Source organism: Podarcis tiliguerta (genome assembly GCF_965153285.1).
Source record: "Podarcis tiliguerta genome assembly, chromosome: 13".
Classification (NCBI taxonomy): Eukaryota; Metazoa; Chordata; class Lepidosauria; order Squamata; family Lacertidae; genus Podarcis; species Podarcis tiliguerta.
The window spans coordinates 3493678-3511803 of NC_139546.1; the positions used below are offsets into that span (position 1 = coordinate 3493678).

The window sequence follows — 18126 nt, forward strand, 5'->3', positions numbered from 1 at the left end:
AGGGAGCAGTGGAGTAGAGCTGCTTTTTATGTATCCCCCCATACAATCCTGTTTGTATACCCTGCCTAAAAAAAATTTAAAACCCTCTATGAAGCACAGCTGGGGTCCTTTGGCCCCTGGGAATGAAAAGTCCTACAAGGCAGGGAGCAGGTCTTCCAGGTCTCACAGCCAAGATGGTCTCTCTTGACTCCAAAGTTAACCCTCTGATAGTACGCCACATAAAAGCTAATAATTAGCAGCAAAATCAACAAGCAACTCAGACACAACTGCAGCTAATGCTTCCCAAATGCTTGAGTAAACATCTTCATATTAAGTGGGCCCCATGGCCAGACCGACCAATGACAGTGCCAACTGAGACTCCAAGAGAAGGGGCTTCTATAGTTGGAATGCTATAGTGGAAGAGGCTTTCTCTTGTATCTCCACATAATATTCATCTCATGTGGGTGAGATACAGAGGAGAGTTTTCCTTCCACAAGATTTTAAATTCCAGGGGAGGTGCTCCCTCAAATATTGAGGTCCCAAGCCATGTACGGTTTTAAGCATCCTCACTGACCCACTGAATTGGGCTGGAAATGTATTGGCAGCCAGTTCATCTCCTTTACATGGTTCCTATAGAACTAGGGCCAGCCCACCCATGAGCTATGATGAGGCACCTTCCTCAAGCGGCAGAAACCCCCAGGGCAGCACCCCTCCACTGCCAGTGGCACCAAATTCCGGCAAGATCTCACCAAAATCTTGTGAGATCTTGATGGAAGCGGAACTATGGTCTGCACTTTGTGGGTGCCCCTCTGCAACACATAAGGGAGGCATCAGTGATGGCAGGGGAGTGGGGCAGTCTAGCACAAGCTGGGCTGGGGTGGCATGTTCCTCTTTTACCTTAAGCAGTGAAGTGAGACGCACCACCGCCGTATACAGTGATCACACTAATAATCTAACTGCTGCATTTGCGCGGGCCCTGCGCAGAGTGAATTGAGGAAATCACAGCAGGCATCATTAACAACTATGGCCAAGAATAGTCATAACTGGCAAACTAACTGAAGTTGGAAAAAACACTCTGAGCCATGGAAGCTCCTTGAATCTAGCCATTGTGGTTGAATCTAGGAGTCCTACTCCCAGACTGCATACCTGCTCCTTCAGGGGAAGTACAACCCTTCCTGACTAGAGCTGGTTGCTTACCTAATTCCTGTACCTGGAAACCATCAACCCACAGAGCCTCCATCTTACCAGGATTCTGTTTCAATTTATTAGCCCGTATTACAGACTCTAGTCAGTGGTGCTGTGTCTGCACAGCCTCACTTGAACCAGATGACAGGAAATACTTTGTTTGTTGTTCTTTATGTTAAATCCCAGTCATTTAGACTTTAGAGGTCCATTTGACCCCAGTAGCAGATTGATACTTTAAAAAGGGTTGCTTTTGATTATGTTCATATGCCAGAATTGAGAACATCTAAGTGATTCAAAACTGCTTCTATAGAAGAAATTAGATACATTGGTGTGGCATCTCAAAATTATCACAATATAAATATCTTCTATATAATTTATTATTGTATAATTTTGCTCTTGAGTAATATGAGCCATGTGCTGGTAATGAAACTAATGTCTTTCAGGCATCTTCAAAAAATGATATTATGAAAGTTTGCAGGAAAGAATATGAGGTAAGTGCATTACAGACAGTGGGTTACCCCTCCCTGTCAAGATGCTTAAGCTTTCCTGATGTTGGCGCACCTTGAAGGCTCATAACAGTTTCCAAGTCATAAACTTTTCTGGAGGTGAAGCAGACCAAGTGGACCTCTGTCCTCCACTGCAGATAAGATACTGGTTCATGGCAAACTGGGCTTTGCAAACTGAAAGCCAGCAAAGTAAACAGTCACTCCCTCCTGATCCTCCCTTCCCTGGAATTTCCCATACCTAATTCATCATTGATGTGGGGCAAAAAAAATTTATTCTTTCCAAGTGCTTTATTTTTCCATTGATATTTTTCATAAGGTCATTAGTAACAATGAATAGATGTCAATTGCAAATACAAAATTGGACAAGATTGGCAGTTTCGAAATTGCCAATGTGAAATTAATGGGAAATTAAACTTTCACATAGAGTTGGAAGGGACCCATGAGGCATCTAGTTCAACCCCCTGCCATGCAGGAATCTCAGATGAAAGCATCAATGACAGATGGTCATCCCACCTCTGCTTAGAAGCCTCCAAGGAAGGAGAGTCCACGACCTCCTGAGGGAGATTGTTCCACTGTCAAACGGCTCTTACTAAATTCAAGTGAAGTAAACACGCTAATATACAGCTCCCACAGACGGGATGCAAAAGAGAGATCACGCCCTCTGATATCAGAAAAAAATCTGATGCAATTCAAATTATTCTAATTTGTCAAATTTACTGGAAAATTGCATGTAGACCCACAAACCATGGTTAAAGCAAACGGTTAACTTTGTAGATCAGAGTTTGTATTCACAGGTTTGGTTAAAATGGGACTTTTTGTGAAAACCATGGTTTCTGTTGGTGCACCCCCACAGAAACGAGGGCAAGAATTGCTCTGGAGAGAGAAGCTTATAACAAAAGTCCTGATAGATCACAGCAAAGGTCTGCCCAATCCAGTACTCTTCTTCTAAGAGTGTCTGGGGGATAGGGGCATTTGGAGAGCTGGCTTCATATCTGCAAATTAGGGTTTGCTGGGATCCAGAATTACATCAGCTGTAGGCCAATTAGTCAAATGCTTGGGATTTGGTTAGTTCAAATCTTACACTATAAGCAGTGCGCAGAAAACATGTTTGTGAACTACGGATCCTGTCTATATATCTGCATTCTGAAATGTCCCGTTTTCTGTTTGAATACAAGCTAACTTAGCTGCAGTAATTGTATTCTCTTAAGTGTGAACATGCTTAATTGGTAAAAACAATCATTGAAAAGAAGAAGTTTTATATAAAAAATAGTAGCCTTCTTAGCATACAATATTTGTAGGTAATCAACAATAATAAATTTTCTGTTCATGTGCAACTGAAAAGGTTTTGAATAAGTTTTTAAATCAGTTATCTCCAAGTATGTGATTGCATTCAATAATGTATAAAAAGCAATGGTATTTTCAGGAAACTTTCTCCAGCACACCTTCTCTTCAGAATATCAATCTCTTCACATGCTGTTTTATCTTACCTCCTTCTGCCTGAAAGAAGATTGTGCTTAGGAAGATTTAGGATTGTGTTTTTAGATTCACTCAGTTCAGAGTAGGCAATCAATAAGACATCGGAAAAAAGATGGGAAGACCTTGCAATTGAAAGTAGATATCTCCAACCCAAAGCCACAGTGGCTGTTGTCCTTAGGTTCAAAAGTAAAGGAAACCAAGTCCCATAATTGATTAGACTACTTGGTAAATTTAAAATCTCCATATTGATTCTTCTTTATGTCTTTATTCTTTAGATTAAGAAATAAATGCAGTGGCCTGCTCATTCCCCAGCAAGGGATTTAGATTAAATACTTAGCTTTTTATCTTATTGCAAATATGCCTTAGAAAGCTTTTTTTTTCTTTTTCTAATCTCTTTAGCTGCTGAGATTTTCATAGCTTGTGTTCTTCTAAACTGATATCCCCTACATTAAATAGCTTTATCTCTTCTGTATTATACTTCACTGCCCGGATCTGTAACCTTTCCTCTGTTATGCTAGTTTCCTTCTCTTTTCTGGATTTCTGCATTGCTGTAGGAGGTTGACCAATGTTTGTTGGAGAACGGAAAGGACAGGTAAGAGAGTTTTAAAAAATGGGAATGAAAAAGTGATCACTGATCGTGACAGAGTAGTTTCTCTTTCTAATTCTTCTTTTCTCTTTCTTGTTGGAATCATTTTGTAATATTTATTTTATATAAATAAGTGGACTTATTTCAAGAATGATTACAAGTGAGTACATAAAACTACTGTCTAGTGTTTTTCAAACATTTATAAGAGAAATGCGTTCTTGTACTTCCATACTTTTCTTCCTCATATATGGGTGAACCATACTTCGCTGCTTTGATACTGTCTATAATAAAAGTCATGGGAAACATAACACTCATTTGTAGATTGGGGTTTGAGGATGAGGTGATGAATCTCCCAGAATATATTTTCAGCATCACTCCAGATAGCAGGATTGGATCCAGACCATCTGTCCCAATGAGACACTCTGCTATTTCAGTTATTTCCCTTCCTCCTGCATCCCAAAAGACTGTCCCATGAGATTAGGAGAGATGGTGCTGTGGCTAAAAGGGGGATCAGTTTAAACCGTTCCCCCTTTCTTCCAGCACAAGCCTCCTAAGGCTCTTGGTCCCTTCTGTTAATGAAAGGAATGCTCCATTTTGTAGGAGGGCAAGACTGGGTCCAACTCATTAGTTTTCAAAGAACAGGAGTGAAATATATCCTGTGGAGTCAGGTTACTAAAGTAGCCCACAATATCTTCTTGATCTGCATCGATGAATAAGTCACCAGATACTTGCAAGAGACAATACTTTTCTTAGAAGTTGTTTTGGAATGAATACATTTCAGTTCTAGAAAATGTGTCAATAAAGATATTTGCTGAACTCTGTTGAATAAAATAATAGGTGGTAATAGTATTTTTTTAAAAGTGGGTTATATGCTTCCACACTTACAGATTCAGACATGTAATTACCATTTTTGTTTGTGTGCTGATTGTCTGTCTTCCTGTCTCTTGACAGGTTTACTTCTGGTGATTTCCACTAACAAGTGAAAACTTAACATGCCATTTAGGGATCAGCCTGAAGGCTACTAATTTGGCAAGCACCTCCCCCAACTACACGTGCATGTCCAAACACAGCCTTGGGCTGCAGTCCTAACCCTACTTCTTGGAAATAAGCATCTTTAAATTCGGTGAAGCTTACTTCTAAGTAAACATGGTTGCACTTATTTGTTTTGCTGTTGTTTCACATACCAGACACAGCTCTTGAGCCATGTCTCAGAGATATTTATTGAAAATACGTATTTTTCGCTCCATAAGACACACCTGACCATAAGACGCACCTAGTTTTTAGAGGAGGAAAACAAGAAAAAAAATACTCTGAACGAAACAGTGGATGTATGATTTTTTTGGTTCATGCTGTAGCCACAGACATGTGATTTGACGGTGAGTTTGGGGTAGCCCAATGCAAAAATCCTGAGAATCCATGTGGATCCGTGCTTTGTAACCACGTTTTTGTGCCATTGTGGCCCCAGGAAACAGTGGGTGTGTGATTTTTTTGGTGCCGGCTGTAGCCATGGACATGCTATGTGATCTGATGGTGAATTTGGGGTGACCCAATGTAAAAATCCTGAGGATCCATGGGCTTTTACCTCCCCCCTCCCAGGCAGCCTTCTTTATCGCTAGAATCCTTTATCTCCCTCCCTGATCGCTTGCTGATCAGCCGCTCAGTGGATTTGTTTCAATGCTCCCTTCCCTCTTTCAAAAATAAAAAAAAAGCATGATCTGCTTTTTACCCCTGGGCAGTTTGGCTCCAGGGACCATGCATTCGCTCCATAAGACGCACAGACATTTCCCCTTACATTTTAGGAAGAAAAAAGTGTGTCTTATGGAGTGAAAAATATGGTAAATTCACAAAAGGAAACAAATTATATGAAGTTTAAATGGCTGACAAAGCTGGGTTTACTGTGAGGCAGAGCAGTTGGTAGACAGGTTGAAGATTCTGCTGTTTAAAGCTGGCCTGCCGGGCAATCCTTCTCAGCTCAGCTTGCAACGGGTAATGAATTGTCCCGACTGAGGAACCAAGCCATTGATAGCACTTATGGAAGGCCCGTTGAGATCCTATATAGTCTTTGGATCAGAGGTCGGCAACCTAAGGCCCATGGGCTGGAAGTGGCCCATGAGGGTCACTTAACTGGCCCATGAGCCACCCCCGAACCGAGCCGCCTGCTTGGCGAGTCCCCACCCATTGCGCTAAACCAGCACGGTGCAGGGACTCTCTTCTGTGGCTCCGGAAATTGCTTCTGCACAGGCACGATTTTTGGCATCTGGGCATGCGCAGAAGCGATTTCCGGCACCGCAGACATGCGCAGACGCATGGCCCGGCCCACAGAGGATCTCTGCGGGAGTGATCTGGCCCATACCCGGTAAGCCTTGCTGACCCCTGCTTTAGATCACCCGATCCTGCTGTCCTGCAACCTGAAATGTACTATTTGTTGATTTGGAATTTTCTATCCTCCTTATAGCCCCGAGAGGCAGGGATGAACCTTGGTAATATGCTGCCCTGTGTGAGGCCAACATTTGGCACAACCCTTGCAGTGCTAGCTTAAGCTAGGTAAACAAGATGCTGGGGCTTTGGGAAGGAGCCACGTGGGTCTGGCAGGGTCCTAGAGCCCTCCCATCTCCTTCCCAAAGTTTGCTTGCCTGGCTTTGTGAAGTAGGCAGGAGAAGAGGAAGAAGAAGAGTTTGGATTTGATATCCCACCTTTCACTCCCTTTTTAAGGAGTCTCCAAGCGGCTAACAATCTCCTTTCCCTTCCTCCCCACAACAAACACTCTGTGAGGTGAGTGGGGCTGAGAGACTTCAGAGAAGTGTGACTAGCCCAAGGTCACCCAGCAGCTGCATGTGGAGGAGCGGAGACGCGAACCCGGTTCCCCAGATTACGAGACTACCGCTCTTAACCACTACACCACACTGGCTCTCTAGGAGGACTCTCTATAGGAGGACTATAGGACCCTGTCAGAGCCCTCACACCTCCTTCCTGAAGGTGGGCATGTGCTTACCAGGTTTTGAGAAGACCCCATCCTCGGCTGCATGCCCTGTGCCCCTGCACTGCTCATGCTGCCCTAAAGCCACCTCTGCGAGGGGCTCTCAAAAGTAGCTTCCAAAAGATTGTGAAAATACTGAAATAATGTGATGTCCATATGTAACTAGGGTTTTTCAGGTAGATTTTTCAGGTGGCCTTGACCCACCAAAATCCTCTGAGACCAAGATTGTGTGGCTAAATCTTGCTTGGCCCTGCTGGAAGCACTCTTCCTTGGCTGGCAATTGCTGGTTTAATGGCCTCTGCTTGTCCTGACACTGTGGAGCGGAAAGGAAGCACATTCTTAAAAAAAGCAGAGACATCACCTTGCCAACAAAGGTCTGTATAGTTAAAGCTCTGGTTTTCCCAGTAGTGATGTATGGAAGTGAGAGCTGGACCATAAAGAAGGCTGATCGCCAAAGAATTGATGCTTTTGAATTATGGTGCTGGAGGAAACGCTTGAGAGTCCCATGGACTGCAAGAAGATCAAACCTATCCATTCTTAAGGAAATCAGCCCTGGGTGCTCACTGGAAGGACAGATCCTGAAGCTGAGGCTCCAATACCTTGGCCACCTCATGAGAAGAGAAGACTCCCTGGAAAAGACCCTGATGTTGGGAAAGGGCAGAAGGAGAAGGGGACGACAGAGGACGAGATGGTTGGACAGTGTTCTCGAAGCTACCAGCATGAGTTTGACCAAAGTGCGGGAGGCAGTGGAAGACAGGAGTGCCTGACGTGCTCTGGTCCATGGGGTCATGAAGAGTCGGACACGACTAAACAATAACAACAAGGGCACCACTAGGAGCTGCTGTGGATCTCAGGACACTCCAGGTTCTTTCAGTGGAGTAGAGCTGCGTCCACAATGCCTGCATCTTGCCAGGATTCAGCTTCAGCATTGGCACCTGAACCTGAACCTCATCTTGCCTGATTCATGGGGGAAAGGGAGAAAGAGCTATGTGTCACCAGCATTCTGATGACACTTCATTTGTGCAAAAAAAATATTATGAATAATAATAATATTATTATTATTTATACCCCGTCCATCTGGCTGGGTTCCCCCAGCCACTCTGGACACCTTACAGCATATATCAAATAGTACGATGAGTAGTCAGTATCTTTCTCCAGGGATATGAAGTAATTTGTGAGAGTAGTGAAGGTGTATCAGGTAGAGACTGAATTGAGCAACTGTAGAACAGGCAGTATATTTGGAAAAGGCTTAAGAATTTAAAGCCTTATAAAAACAAGGGGGAATTGTGGAAAGTGTTTTAGAATGGCTATATTAATTGGTTTATTATTTTATTATTTATTGCATTTATTTGCCACTTAAAATATATCAAAGCAGTTCACACTTGCAAAAGCATGTATAATACAAAATTTAAAATAAATCAAAGATAAAAGAACATAATTTTTGATAAGTGCTGTTTAGAGAATAAGGCATGTGTTTGGAAAGGTATCATCAAACAGGCTGGATTGATTTTTCAGGCAGGATCCAGAGTATCACACTATTAGAAAATTTCCTACCCCATGTCATTGCGTGTGCTAAACCGTTTTTTAAACTGAGAAGACATTCAAATACAGTTTCTGGAATAGTTTTTTGCAAGGGCAGCTATTGAAAGTCCAAAATCCCACAGGATATACTCAGGCTCTTTAGATCCTGGCAGTAATATCTTGAGTGTTAAAAGATTCTGCATTCTAGAGAGATCAAATATATTGGTATGAGTATTGAACTAGGGCTTAGGAGAGCAGAGTTTGAATTCCCACTCAGCCATGAAGCTCTTTGAGGGAGCTTGGGCCAGTCACCATCTCTTAGCCTAACCTTCCTCACAGGGTTGTTGTGAGGATTAAATGGGGCAGAGCAGAACCATGTACAGCCCCTTGAGATCCTTGGAAGAGAAAGGTGGAATGAAGTGAAGGCCCAAGACAGGAGTTGATCATCATGTGAGCTGCGCACAGGTGGTCTGAAGCGAGCTGCTGCCATTCCTGTGGAGCCTCTTTTTATTGAGACAAATATGCAAGCCAGGCAGATACATTTTGGGCTGTGACCTTTACACATCTTCCGTCCCGAGATCGTGGGGTGGTACAAAGTTATTTTGGCACCTGTTCCACAGCGTCATTTTCCCCTTGCACAGTGTATGACGAAGGAGACAAAAGGTCTCGGGGACCAAAGGTTACAGACAGGACACCGCTGACTGCTGAGACCGCAAAAGGTCAGACATAGGGGACGATGTTCCGACAGCCGTGGCTTGTCTGGGGGGGGGGGGGTTGCCCTGCACCCCAAGGTCACTCTTGCAGGCAGACTGTGGCTGCCTGCTGCTGGGAAGTGTGCTCCTTCCAGACCCCACTGTCCACTCCGCGATATCCCTACAGTGGTATATAAATGATGATGATGATGATGATTGAAGGGTGTATTTCAGATCATTGTATAACCATTAAAAAGAGTAATTGGTAAAACTAATGTGTTGTTTTGGTGGGCAGTTGATTCTTGGGGACAGTAGTTTGTCCTCAGCAAGACTATTCTGACGGCAGCTTCAGACCTTTACTATAGACACCCTAGGATTATTCTGCACATATGCAAGAATGTGTGTGGCTTTGTTTCATGGCAAAACCACTAAACTTTGCGATATGTGACAGATTAACATTTTGAAAGAATGTTAAAAGATCTTCTTTTAAGCTCTGAAAGTATTTTCACTGACAGAAGGAAATTGTTTGAATGGAAAATGAAATAAAACTGCTTAGAAAAACAGTGTTGAAAATGAGACTATTTATTCGTAACCTGCAGATTGCTAGGCTGTAACTTTTATTTACATACTTATTTATGGCATTTATGCCTCTTTTAGTCTAAAAGGTTCCCAGAGCAACTCAGCAATAAGATGGTTACAGCTTTCCAGCTTACAGTTGAAAACACATGGCACACCGGGAGGAAAAAGCAAGCTCAGATGCTGGTTCTTAAAAGTTATAGTTATATATAATATATATAATATCCTGTGCAAATTCTGTCTGTCTTGGACAGCAGCCCCTCACCAGTCACTTGTGAGAGCAGAGTGGGTGCCAGTGTCTGGACCACGAGGGCAGGGATGCAGCTGCCACACAGTTCTTCCCTCTTGTTTTGATGGCACCTGGAACCATCAGAGGAGGATGTTGTGCAGGTGCCCCTTGGGGCTGGTAGGGTGAAGGCAAGGAGGCCAACAGTAGGGGGAGCCCAAGCCACCTGCTGACTGGTTGTAATTAAGAAAAGCTGGTGACTGGCTGAGGGCAGATTGAGGTTGGTGAGGCAGGCATAGATGATGATGATGATGATGATGTATACCAGGGTTTTTTACCTGACAGGGACTCAAGGCAGTTTACAGATAAAAATCACAGATGCCCTGGTCTTGTTCTGGTCTTAAAAGCAGCAAAAACATTATGGAAGTAGGAGACTGGGAGCCCTGTGCCACACACCCCAGTGAAGACCAGAAAACAAACCATTGCCCTCTACCACAGCTTGAAATGTAATATCCTCTAATGGACCAGACTCCGCTGATATTGAGGAAATTTCAGTTTCCAAAGCTTAGTCATCACAAAAGCAATAGAGCACAATGTTTTTGGCAACCTTTCTGGCTAGTATTCCTCACACTTAAGCCGTATTTGCCTGGTGGAAGGGAACCCACAGCTGAAGCTACCGCCTGGTACGCAAAAAGCAGCAGCATCAGTTTCTCCATTACTTTTTCCTTTTTGGATTCATAAACCTGAACAGTGAAACGATGGGGAACTGCTGCAGATATGTCTCTTTGTAATGAACAGATTGTCAGATGCATAAATAAAATCCCTAAGTTTAGAGGATACCATTTTGAAATGCTGTCTGAGATGCAATCTGTGGGGTGCACTTCAAGGACCATCTTCAAGCCACAGGTTATTGGTACAGATGATACAACAAATCACAAAAGCTTCTAATCCTCCCAGCTGCACAGGAGAGGGGAGGGGTCTGCATAGACTCCTGAGCAGGCATAGGCAAACTCGGCCCTCCAGATGTTTTGGGACTGCAACTCCCATAATCCCTAGCTAACAGGACCAGTGGTCAGGGATGATGGAGTTGTAGTCCCAAAACATCTGGAGGGCCGAGTTTGCCTGTCCCTTCTCCAGAGGCTCCCTGCAGCCTCTTCCTATTTCTGCTTGGTGTGCTATCCATCGTGGTGTATCAATAAAGCCTTTCTGACAGAATCTTTGTGACATTCTTCTGGAAAACAGTTTGCTATTCCTTTGATCTGTCCCATTATAGCTACTGTCATTCCTGGAAGTTCTCAAGGGTCTTCAGTATTTAATTAGCCATAGGATGTGCAAATTAAGGCAAATAGGAGATTTTCATGTTTAGTAATTGTGCTGAACTTTAACTCTTCATATAATTATATATGTGTGTGCATATGATTCAGTTATATTCTTTTGCTCATCAACAAATGATGTAGTGCATTTGCCATTTAATTTTTGTTTACCAGTAGCTATTTGAAAGTGATACTTTTTGTTTTTGCTTTTAGAATGCACTTTTTAGCTGCATCAACAGAAATGAAAGTAAGTATACCTTTTAAAAAATAATCCTTCCTAAATACTAGTTTATCATTTTCTCCCTTGTTTCATTGTCTGCTTTTTGAGATGTATGTTCGTTTTTTAATATCAGATGATAGCATAACATATGTTGCATTTCACAACTGCTTGAGCTGGTTGACAGTTTGCCAAGGGGAAATGTAGAGCGTTTCCTGTAAACATCTTAGCTTGGGGCTTGGAACTTTTTCCACCAACAGCAAGTTTGCAGCCAGTTGTATTCATATTCTGTTAATTCTGGAATCCTGTCTAGATTAGCGCACTACATACCAAGGCCTGACCAGTGCAGCAATATTTACTGGATCCTTCAGTCAGGATTTGGATTTGCTCAGCATTGATTCAGTGGGATAGCAAGTAAAGTATTGTGAGTCCTACCTGCGGACTCAGGATTGTGACTGAAACAAATCAGTTGGTTCACTGGTGTACAAAGCTTCATGGCATTATAAAAAGTAAGGGGGAAAGGGTACTTACAGAGAATAAAGCAAATTGCATAATACGACATTTATGAAAATAAAATAAGTTACGTATGATTGTTCAAGCAACTTCAAGTAATATAATATAAATTGCATATAAAGTAATGGTTTATTAATGGTATGAACCAAAATGCATGTGCTTGTAATAGCACTGACAAAGCAACCAGTCAGTCAGTTGTTAACACAGTCTCCTCCTGACTTCCTCCCGATCATCTAGTTATAGTATCCATAGCATATTACAGGTTATGGTAAAATTCATAGTTACCAGTCCAAGACAGTAGACCAGGCCTTGTGGCTTTCATGTGGGTAAAAGTATGAGCAGAGTAAGTAGAAGGGAGTAGGAAAGAAGAACAAAAAACCCAGTGCCTGCCCCTGAACTAAAAGAAGTAACTAATCAAAAAAGGGAAAAGAAAAGAAGAGTTTGCTTTACACATTTTATAACAATTAGGAAGTGGATGGAGTTTTCCATCATTTGCATTAATATACTCCTATGGGTGGACACACTAAAACATACATCACAATCTATCTGGGTGGGAGCAGTTAGAGTAACTTGATCCCTTGCTTTATTATTGGTTAGCACACTGCAGCACTGGACTACCAAAACATTTAATATTTTAATGGTTTTGGTTTTGGTTTGGCTTCATGGCTGTTGTTCTCTACTTTCTAATTTTATCACCCTTCAGAATGCCACGTTCTCACATAGTAGGCAAAAACATCTAGCACAGCGGCTTGCACAGAAATAACACAGCAAATTGCTCTGTACCTGGCTTCACAAGCCTTGGCAATCCGCTGCTTTTCCCATCTGGCAGGACGTTGTGCATGTGTGGGCACAATGTCTTTGTGACAGTGGGTGATTGGCAGGTGGGTGGCCCCACTCACCTGTCAAATTTGGCCTATCCAGAACACTGACTAGATTCTGCCCCTTCCCCACGATAGAGTATAAACATATTTCTGTATTTTCATCACTAATAATAAAGAGTTATTTGTGATGCATTGTTTTGCTTGCTCCTCTAGTGGGATCAGTTTGTTGCAGTTATGCTGGTCATCACACAAACTGCCGGGAATATTGCCAGGCAATCTTTCGAACCGACTCTTCTCCAGGTCCTTCTCAGTTCAAAGCTGTTGAAAATTACTGCGCCTCCGTTAGCCCACAATTAATTCATTGTGTGAACAACTACACACAGTCCTATCCAATGAGAAATTCAACCGATAGTAAGTATGAGAAAATACAAGTTTGGCATGCAAAATTTTAGCACCTTAATGCGTAGAAGTACGCTATGGTATCTATAGTGTAAGCATGGTTTTCTGTTCATGTTTTGGACTGCAAATTTATTTTTCATCTACCGTATTTTTCGCTCCATAGGACGCACTTTTCCCCCTCCAAAAATGAAGGGGAAATGTGTGTGCGTCCTATGGGGCGAATGCAGGCTTTCGCACCGATGCCTCTAGCTCTGCAGGCTTCAGGAAGCTATCCGCAAGCCTTGCAAGCCCGGCGGGAGTTCCCGCGGCCCTCCGGAGGGCGCCCCCTGCTTCGGGTGGGTGTCCGCAAGCCTTGCGCGCCTGGCGGGACCTCCCGGAGGGCGCCCCGTGCTTCAGGCAGGTGTGCGCAAGGCTTGGGGCTGCAGCCACGGCTGGGGGGGTGTAGTTTTTTTATTCATTCCCCCCCAAACGAGGTGCGTCCTATGGGCCGGTGCGCCCTAGAGGATGAAAAATACGGTATATATTTCTCTGTATTTGCTTTCAAAAGTAAAAGAATTGAAGACATTCTCCTGGAGTAGAGGTGGTAACCCACAGGACCTGCCAAACTGAGGGAAGTGTCCCTCAGGCACCCACACCTTCATCTCCTGATCTGTGGTTGCTCTTTAGAGAGTGATCTGTTTTATTTCTGTATAATAAACATATAAGAGGGTCATCATGCTGCAGTTTGCTTGGCCACAGACAGGTGGCACTGAGAACAACAGCAAGATGACAGTCTTCAGGCCCCTTATAGCAGCATCAGAGAGTATCTGCAGACCCAGGCAAGCAGTGGAGGAACAGTCCCTGTAGACTGAGGCAGTAATTGTGGCAGGAGAAGTTCTAAGGGGAGGGAGGCTTGGTGTGGTCTGAGTGGGGAGGGAGGCACCCGTCTCTCATGCCTTTCAAGCCTTTTCCCTCCTTCTGTGTAAGAGCATTCTGCTCAAAGGCACCTGCTTTGGGGGCTCTCCAGCTCAATGCAGCCTTTGGATCTTTACCAGCAATAGTGGCCAGAGGTGGAACAGGGAAGGTCTAACTCAGGCATCCCCAACCTGTGGCCCTCCAGATGTTTTGGCCTACAACTCCCATGATCCCTAGCTAACAGGACCAGTGGTCAGGGATGATGGGAATTGTAGTCCAAAACATCTGGAGGGCCGAAAGTTGGGGATGCCTGGTCTAACTAGTTACTGTTGGGAGGGGGGAGATTGGTGGGAGGTTGGGGGAAGGGTCGGCAAGTGGAACAAGCAGGGTGCAGTCACTAATCTGAAGGCGAAAAAAACAATCTTTCTGCCTGCTCTTTAAAGAATAGATACAATGCAGCATTTTTATATATAAAGCAATTTTTAATTGCATTATATCAAATTTTAACGTGCTGATGTTTTGACACTGTGATGTAAACACAACTATGTGACAACAGGTAGCAGTATTTATTTCTTCTCTGCTATTTAGGTTTATACTGCTGTGATAGAGCAGAAGATTATGCCTGCCAAACAGCTTGTAAAAAGATCCTGAAGTCAATGAAAACAGAGCTTGAAATTGTGGATGGACTTATTGAAAGCTGTAAAACGATGCCTCTGCCACAGGATCCTCTATGGCAATGTTTCCTTGAGAGCTCAAGGTCTGTTCACCCTGGAGTCACTCTGCACCCTCCACCCTCCACAGGTCTGGATGGTGCTAAATTACACTGCTGTTCTAAAGCAAATACTTCCATATGTAGGTGAGTACATTTTGCATTTTCTTTCCATCTTTTATAGGCTCTCCTTTGGGTGCTTGATGTCTCAAAATGGGATTCAGCTCACCCTATGGCTTGGGGAGGCTGGGAACCTTGTGATTTCTTTATAACCCTATACCTTCTTCCAGAAGGCAGAAGCTGAAAGAGATCATTTCCGGGGATGAAAGAGATCATTTCAAAGGATGTTGTGAGCCCTCTCCTTGTGTTGGAGCCTAGAAAATGATCTGACTGTTCTGTCTTGCAAAGCCCTGTGGATGGTTCCCCATAAGACTCAACAATCGTCTGATTGTCCATGCTTGCAGAGTGCTTATATACAATAGGACTTGCAAATTACCAGTGCTTGCAAAGCCCCATGTCAAACATTTTACAGAACTCAGCAATCAGTTGATTGGTGGCAGCTAAGCTGCAGGCTGCAGGGACGCGGGTGGCACTGTGAGTTAAACCACAGAACCTAGGACTTGCCGATCAGAAGGTCGGTGGTTCGAATCCCCGTGACGGGGTGAGCTCCCGTTGCTCGGTCCCAGCTCCTGACAACCTAGCAGTTCGGAAGCATGTGAAAGTGCAAGTAGATAAATAGGTACTGCTCCGGTGGGAAGGTAAACAGCGTTTCTGTGCGCAGCTCTGGTTTGCCAGAAGTGGCTTAGTCATGCTGGCCACATGACCCGGAAGCTGTACGCCAGCTCCCTCGGCCAATAAAGCGAGATGAGCGCCACAACCCCAGAGTTGGTCACAACTGGACCTAATGGTCAGGGGTCCCTTTACCTTTACCTTTTAAGCTGCAGGCTGTGCTTTTTGCCCACATGGTTTGATTTTAAATTCTGCAGGCAAACTGCAGTAGCAGCAGCACACACATCCTGCCAGTGCCACCAGCCAAATTTGGCCCATAGAGAATGGAGGAAATAACGATCTGGCCCTTTGGCCAGGCCCAATTTATTGCCCTTAATTACTGGATCAACTACATCCAGTAACCTAGAGAGAATTGCGTATGTTTTCCATGGTATAGGAAAAGCAATAAATCTTGTGAGTTGTATCATAAGCATTATAATCCAAAGTTTTGTCTTCATTTTATTCCCTTGTGTTTCTTTTTCCACAGAGATTTATGCACTAAACTTTATAGCAGCAGCTGGGGCAATACACAGAGCTGGCAAGAATTTGACCGCTTTTGTGAGTATAACCCAGTCGAAGTTTCCATGTTGACCTGTTTAGCAGATGTACGTGAACCTTGTCAGCTGGGCTGTAGAAATCTTACTTACTGCACTAATTTTAATAACAGGTAGGAAAGGTACACTTGAGTATTTTCTTCAGAATATATTGTTTTTGGATGAAATGTATAATTAGGTGGAGCTGGTATAGTTTACTGGGTAATGTGGGATTTAGAGAGCTCCCCCTCCCTTTCATTTTGAACACGGTCGGCTTAAAAGGAATGTTGAAAGGTGTTATTGTGATTTTACTGTGATTGAAAATTTAGATAACCGTGATTATATATTATGCCAATAGATTACAAATTCATCATTTTTGATTTTGCGTTTACTTCTAGATTTATAGGAGCTGGTTTACATGTACAGTCGTACCTCGGCTCCCAAACGCCTTGGGAGTCAAACATTTTGGCTCCCGAACGATTGAAAACCGGAAGTGAGCGTTCCAGTTTTCGAACGTTCTTTTGGAAGCTGAACGTCCGCTGTGGCTTCCACAGCTTCTGATTGGCTGTAGGAGCTTCCTGCAGCCAATTTGAAGCCACGCTTTAGAAGTTGGAATGTTTCGGAAGTCGAACCGACTTCTGGAATGGATTCTGTTTGACTTTCAAGATATGACTGTATTGGTTACTGGCCTAGGGTTTTTCCATTTCAGTTTGTCCAATGAAACAGTCTTTTAAAAAGGCTGATTCTGAGCATTTCTCTCTTTCTCGTCACGTGAAAATATTGCTTCTCAGGTATGTAAAGGAACATACCTTTCAGGAAGCTTTAGCAATGGTGAACAGGTCACCTACTGTTGCAAGGCAAGTAACAGCAGCATTTTCGAACTCAAGAACTTCAGCACTGCCCTAGGATAAGTGAGTTTAAACTGTAGCATTTCTAGCAAAACACTCATATTATAAGCACTTTAAGGAAGGATGTTCTCCAGACAACTTTACTTAAAGGAGTTCACTTATAATTGGTAGAATATGAAATATCAATATACTATTCAACTGTTTATATTATTCTGTTTGATACATGTCTCAGCTGTATCACTGTGATTATAAGTTCTTGTTATAATACTATATTTTGATTTAAGACAGAATGATTTCTGTGTCAAGGTGTGTTTGATTATGTGTATTTTAATAATTAATAATAATACATATTATGGGTTTAACATGCTTAATAATGTATTGCTTTGTGCCCCTTAATTTGAGACATATTAAGAATTGATTCTTAACGTATTTGTCCTCATATGCTGGGCTCTGACTTCCATAATATTAATAATCTATTATTGATCACTTGTGTTTATGTACAGCACCCAAGGCACCCAAGGTGGTTTTTCAATTTTAAAATACTAAAATAAATAAATGGCATAAACTATAGAGAAGTACAGAATCCTTTCAAGCTGACTGAAGACCATTTCTTCAGGAGCTGATTTCACAAGCTTCCTGGCTTGGGCTTCCTCACTTTCACCTTCCCTCAGGACACACAAGCGGAGGTGGCCCATCCCGTTTCACCGCCCGAGCCAAAGTGGGAAGATCCTGCCCTGTATGTGTACCATCTTGACCCCCTTTGCGGTGGCAACCGCACTGAAGCCTCATTTACCAGTGTTGTGTGGCTGCGGCTACTGGATTGCAGCGAGATCTCATGCAAGCCCTGTGAGATCTTGTGGCAGCCCCATGAGATCATGCAGAAGCCAACACAAAATCTCACTGGGCTCTCACAAGATCTTGCCGGAATCTGGTGCAACCACTTTTCACTTCTCCAGCCTTGGAATCTGGCACCCGGGATAGGACGGCCCTGCACACAAGTCTAAAGTATCCTCCGGGAAGGGACTTAGCACCAACAACTCTCTGACCATTGATTTGTTAGGAGATGGTGGTATTCACTCCCTGGCCTGGATAAACATTCATATTGAGTTCAAAAGCATTTTCTGTATGACTCCATACTGTATCTTTCCTTGAAGGCCAACTGAACTCTTCAGGAGCTGCAATGCCCAATCAGACCAAGGAGCCATGAATGACATGAAACTTTGGGAGAAAGGAACAATTAAGATGCCATTTATCAACATTCCTGTTCTTGATATTAAAAAATGCCAGCCGGAAATGTGGAAGGCGATTGCTTGTTCACTGCAGATAAAGCCGTGTCACAGTAAATCTAGAGGGAGTATAATCTGCAAGTAAGTCGGTGGCAGGGTGC

General features: G+C 43.3%; 1 protein-coding gene across 4 annotated transcripts in view; it reads left to right on the top strand.

The window, feature by feature from the left end:
• The window catches only part of RECK (reversion inducing cysteine rich protein with kazal motifs), a 45967-nt gene that overhangs the window by 12662 nt on the left and 15179 nt on the right, over positions 1–18126 (top strand). For 2 of the 4 annotated variants that reach the window (XM_083407539.1, XM_083407540.1), the window contains exons 6-11: positions 1608–1655; positions 11251–11284; positions 12802–12999; positions 14470–14737; positions 15846–16025; positions 17894–18106. In XM_083407539.1, the coding sequence (XP_083263665.1) occupies positions 1608–1655; positions 11251–11284; positions 12802–12999; positions 14470–14737; positions 15846–16025; positions 17894–18106 (941 nt within the window). Of the gene's footprint in view, positions 1–1607; positions 1656–3664; positions 3739–11250; positions 11285–12801; positions 13000–14469; positions 14738–15845; positions 16026–17893; positions 18107–18126 lie in introns of all 4 variants that reach the window. The other 2 variants (XM_083407541.1, XM_083407542.1) reach the window with 2 other exon arrangements.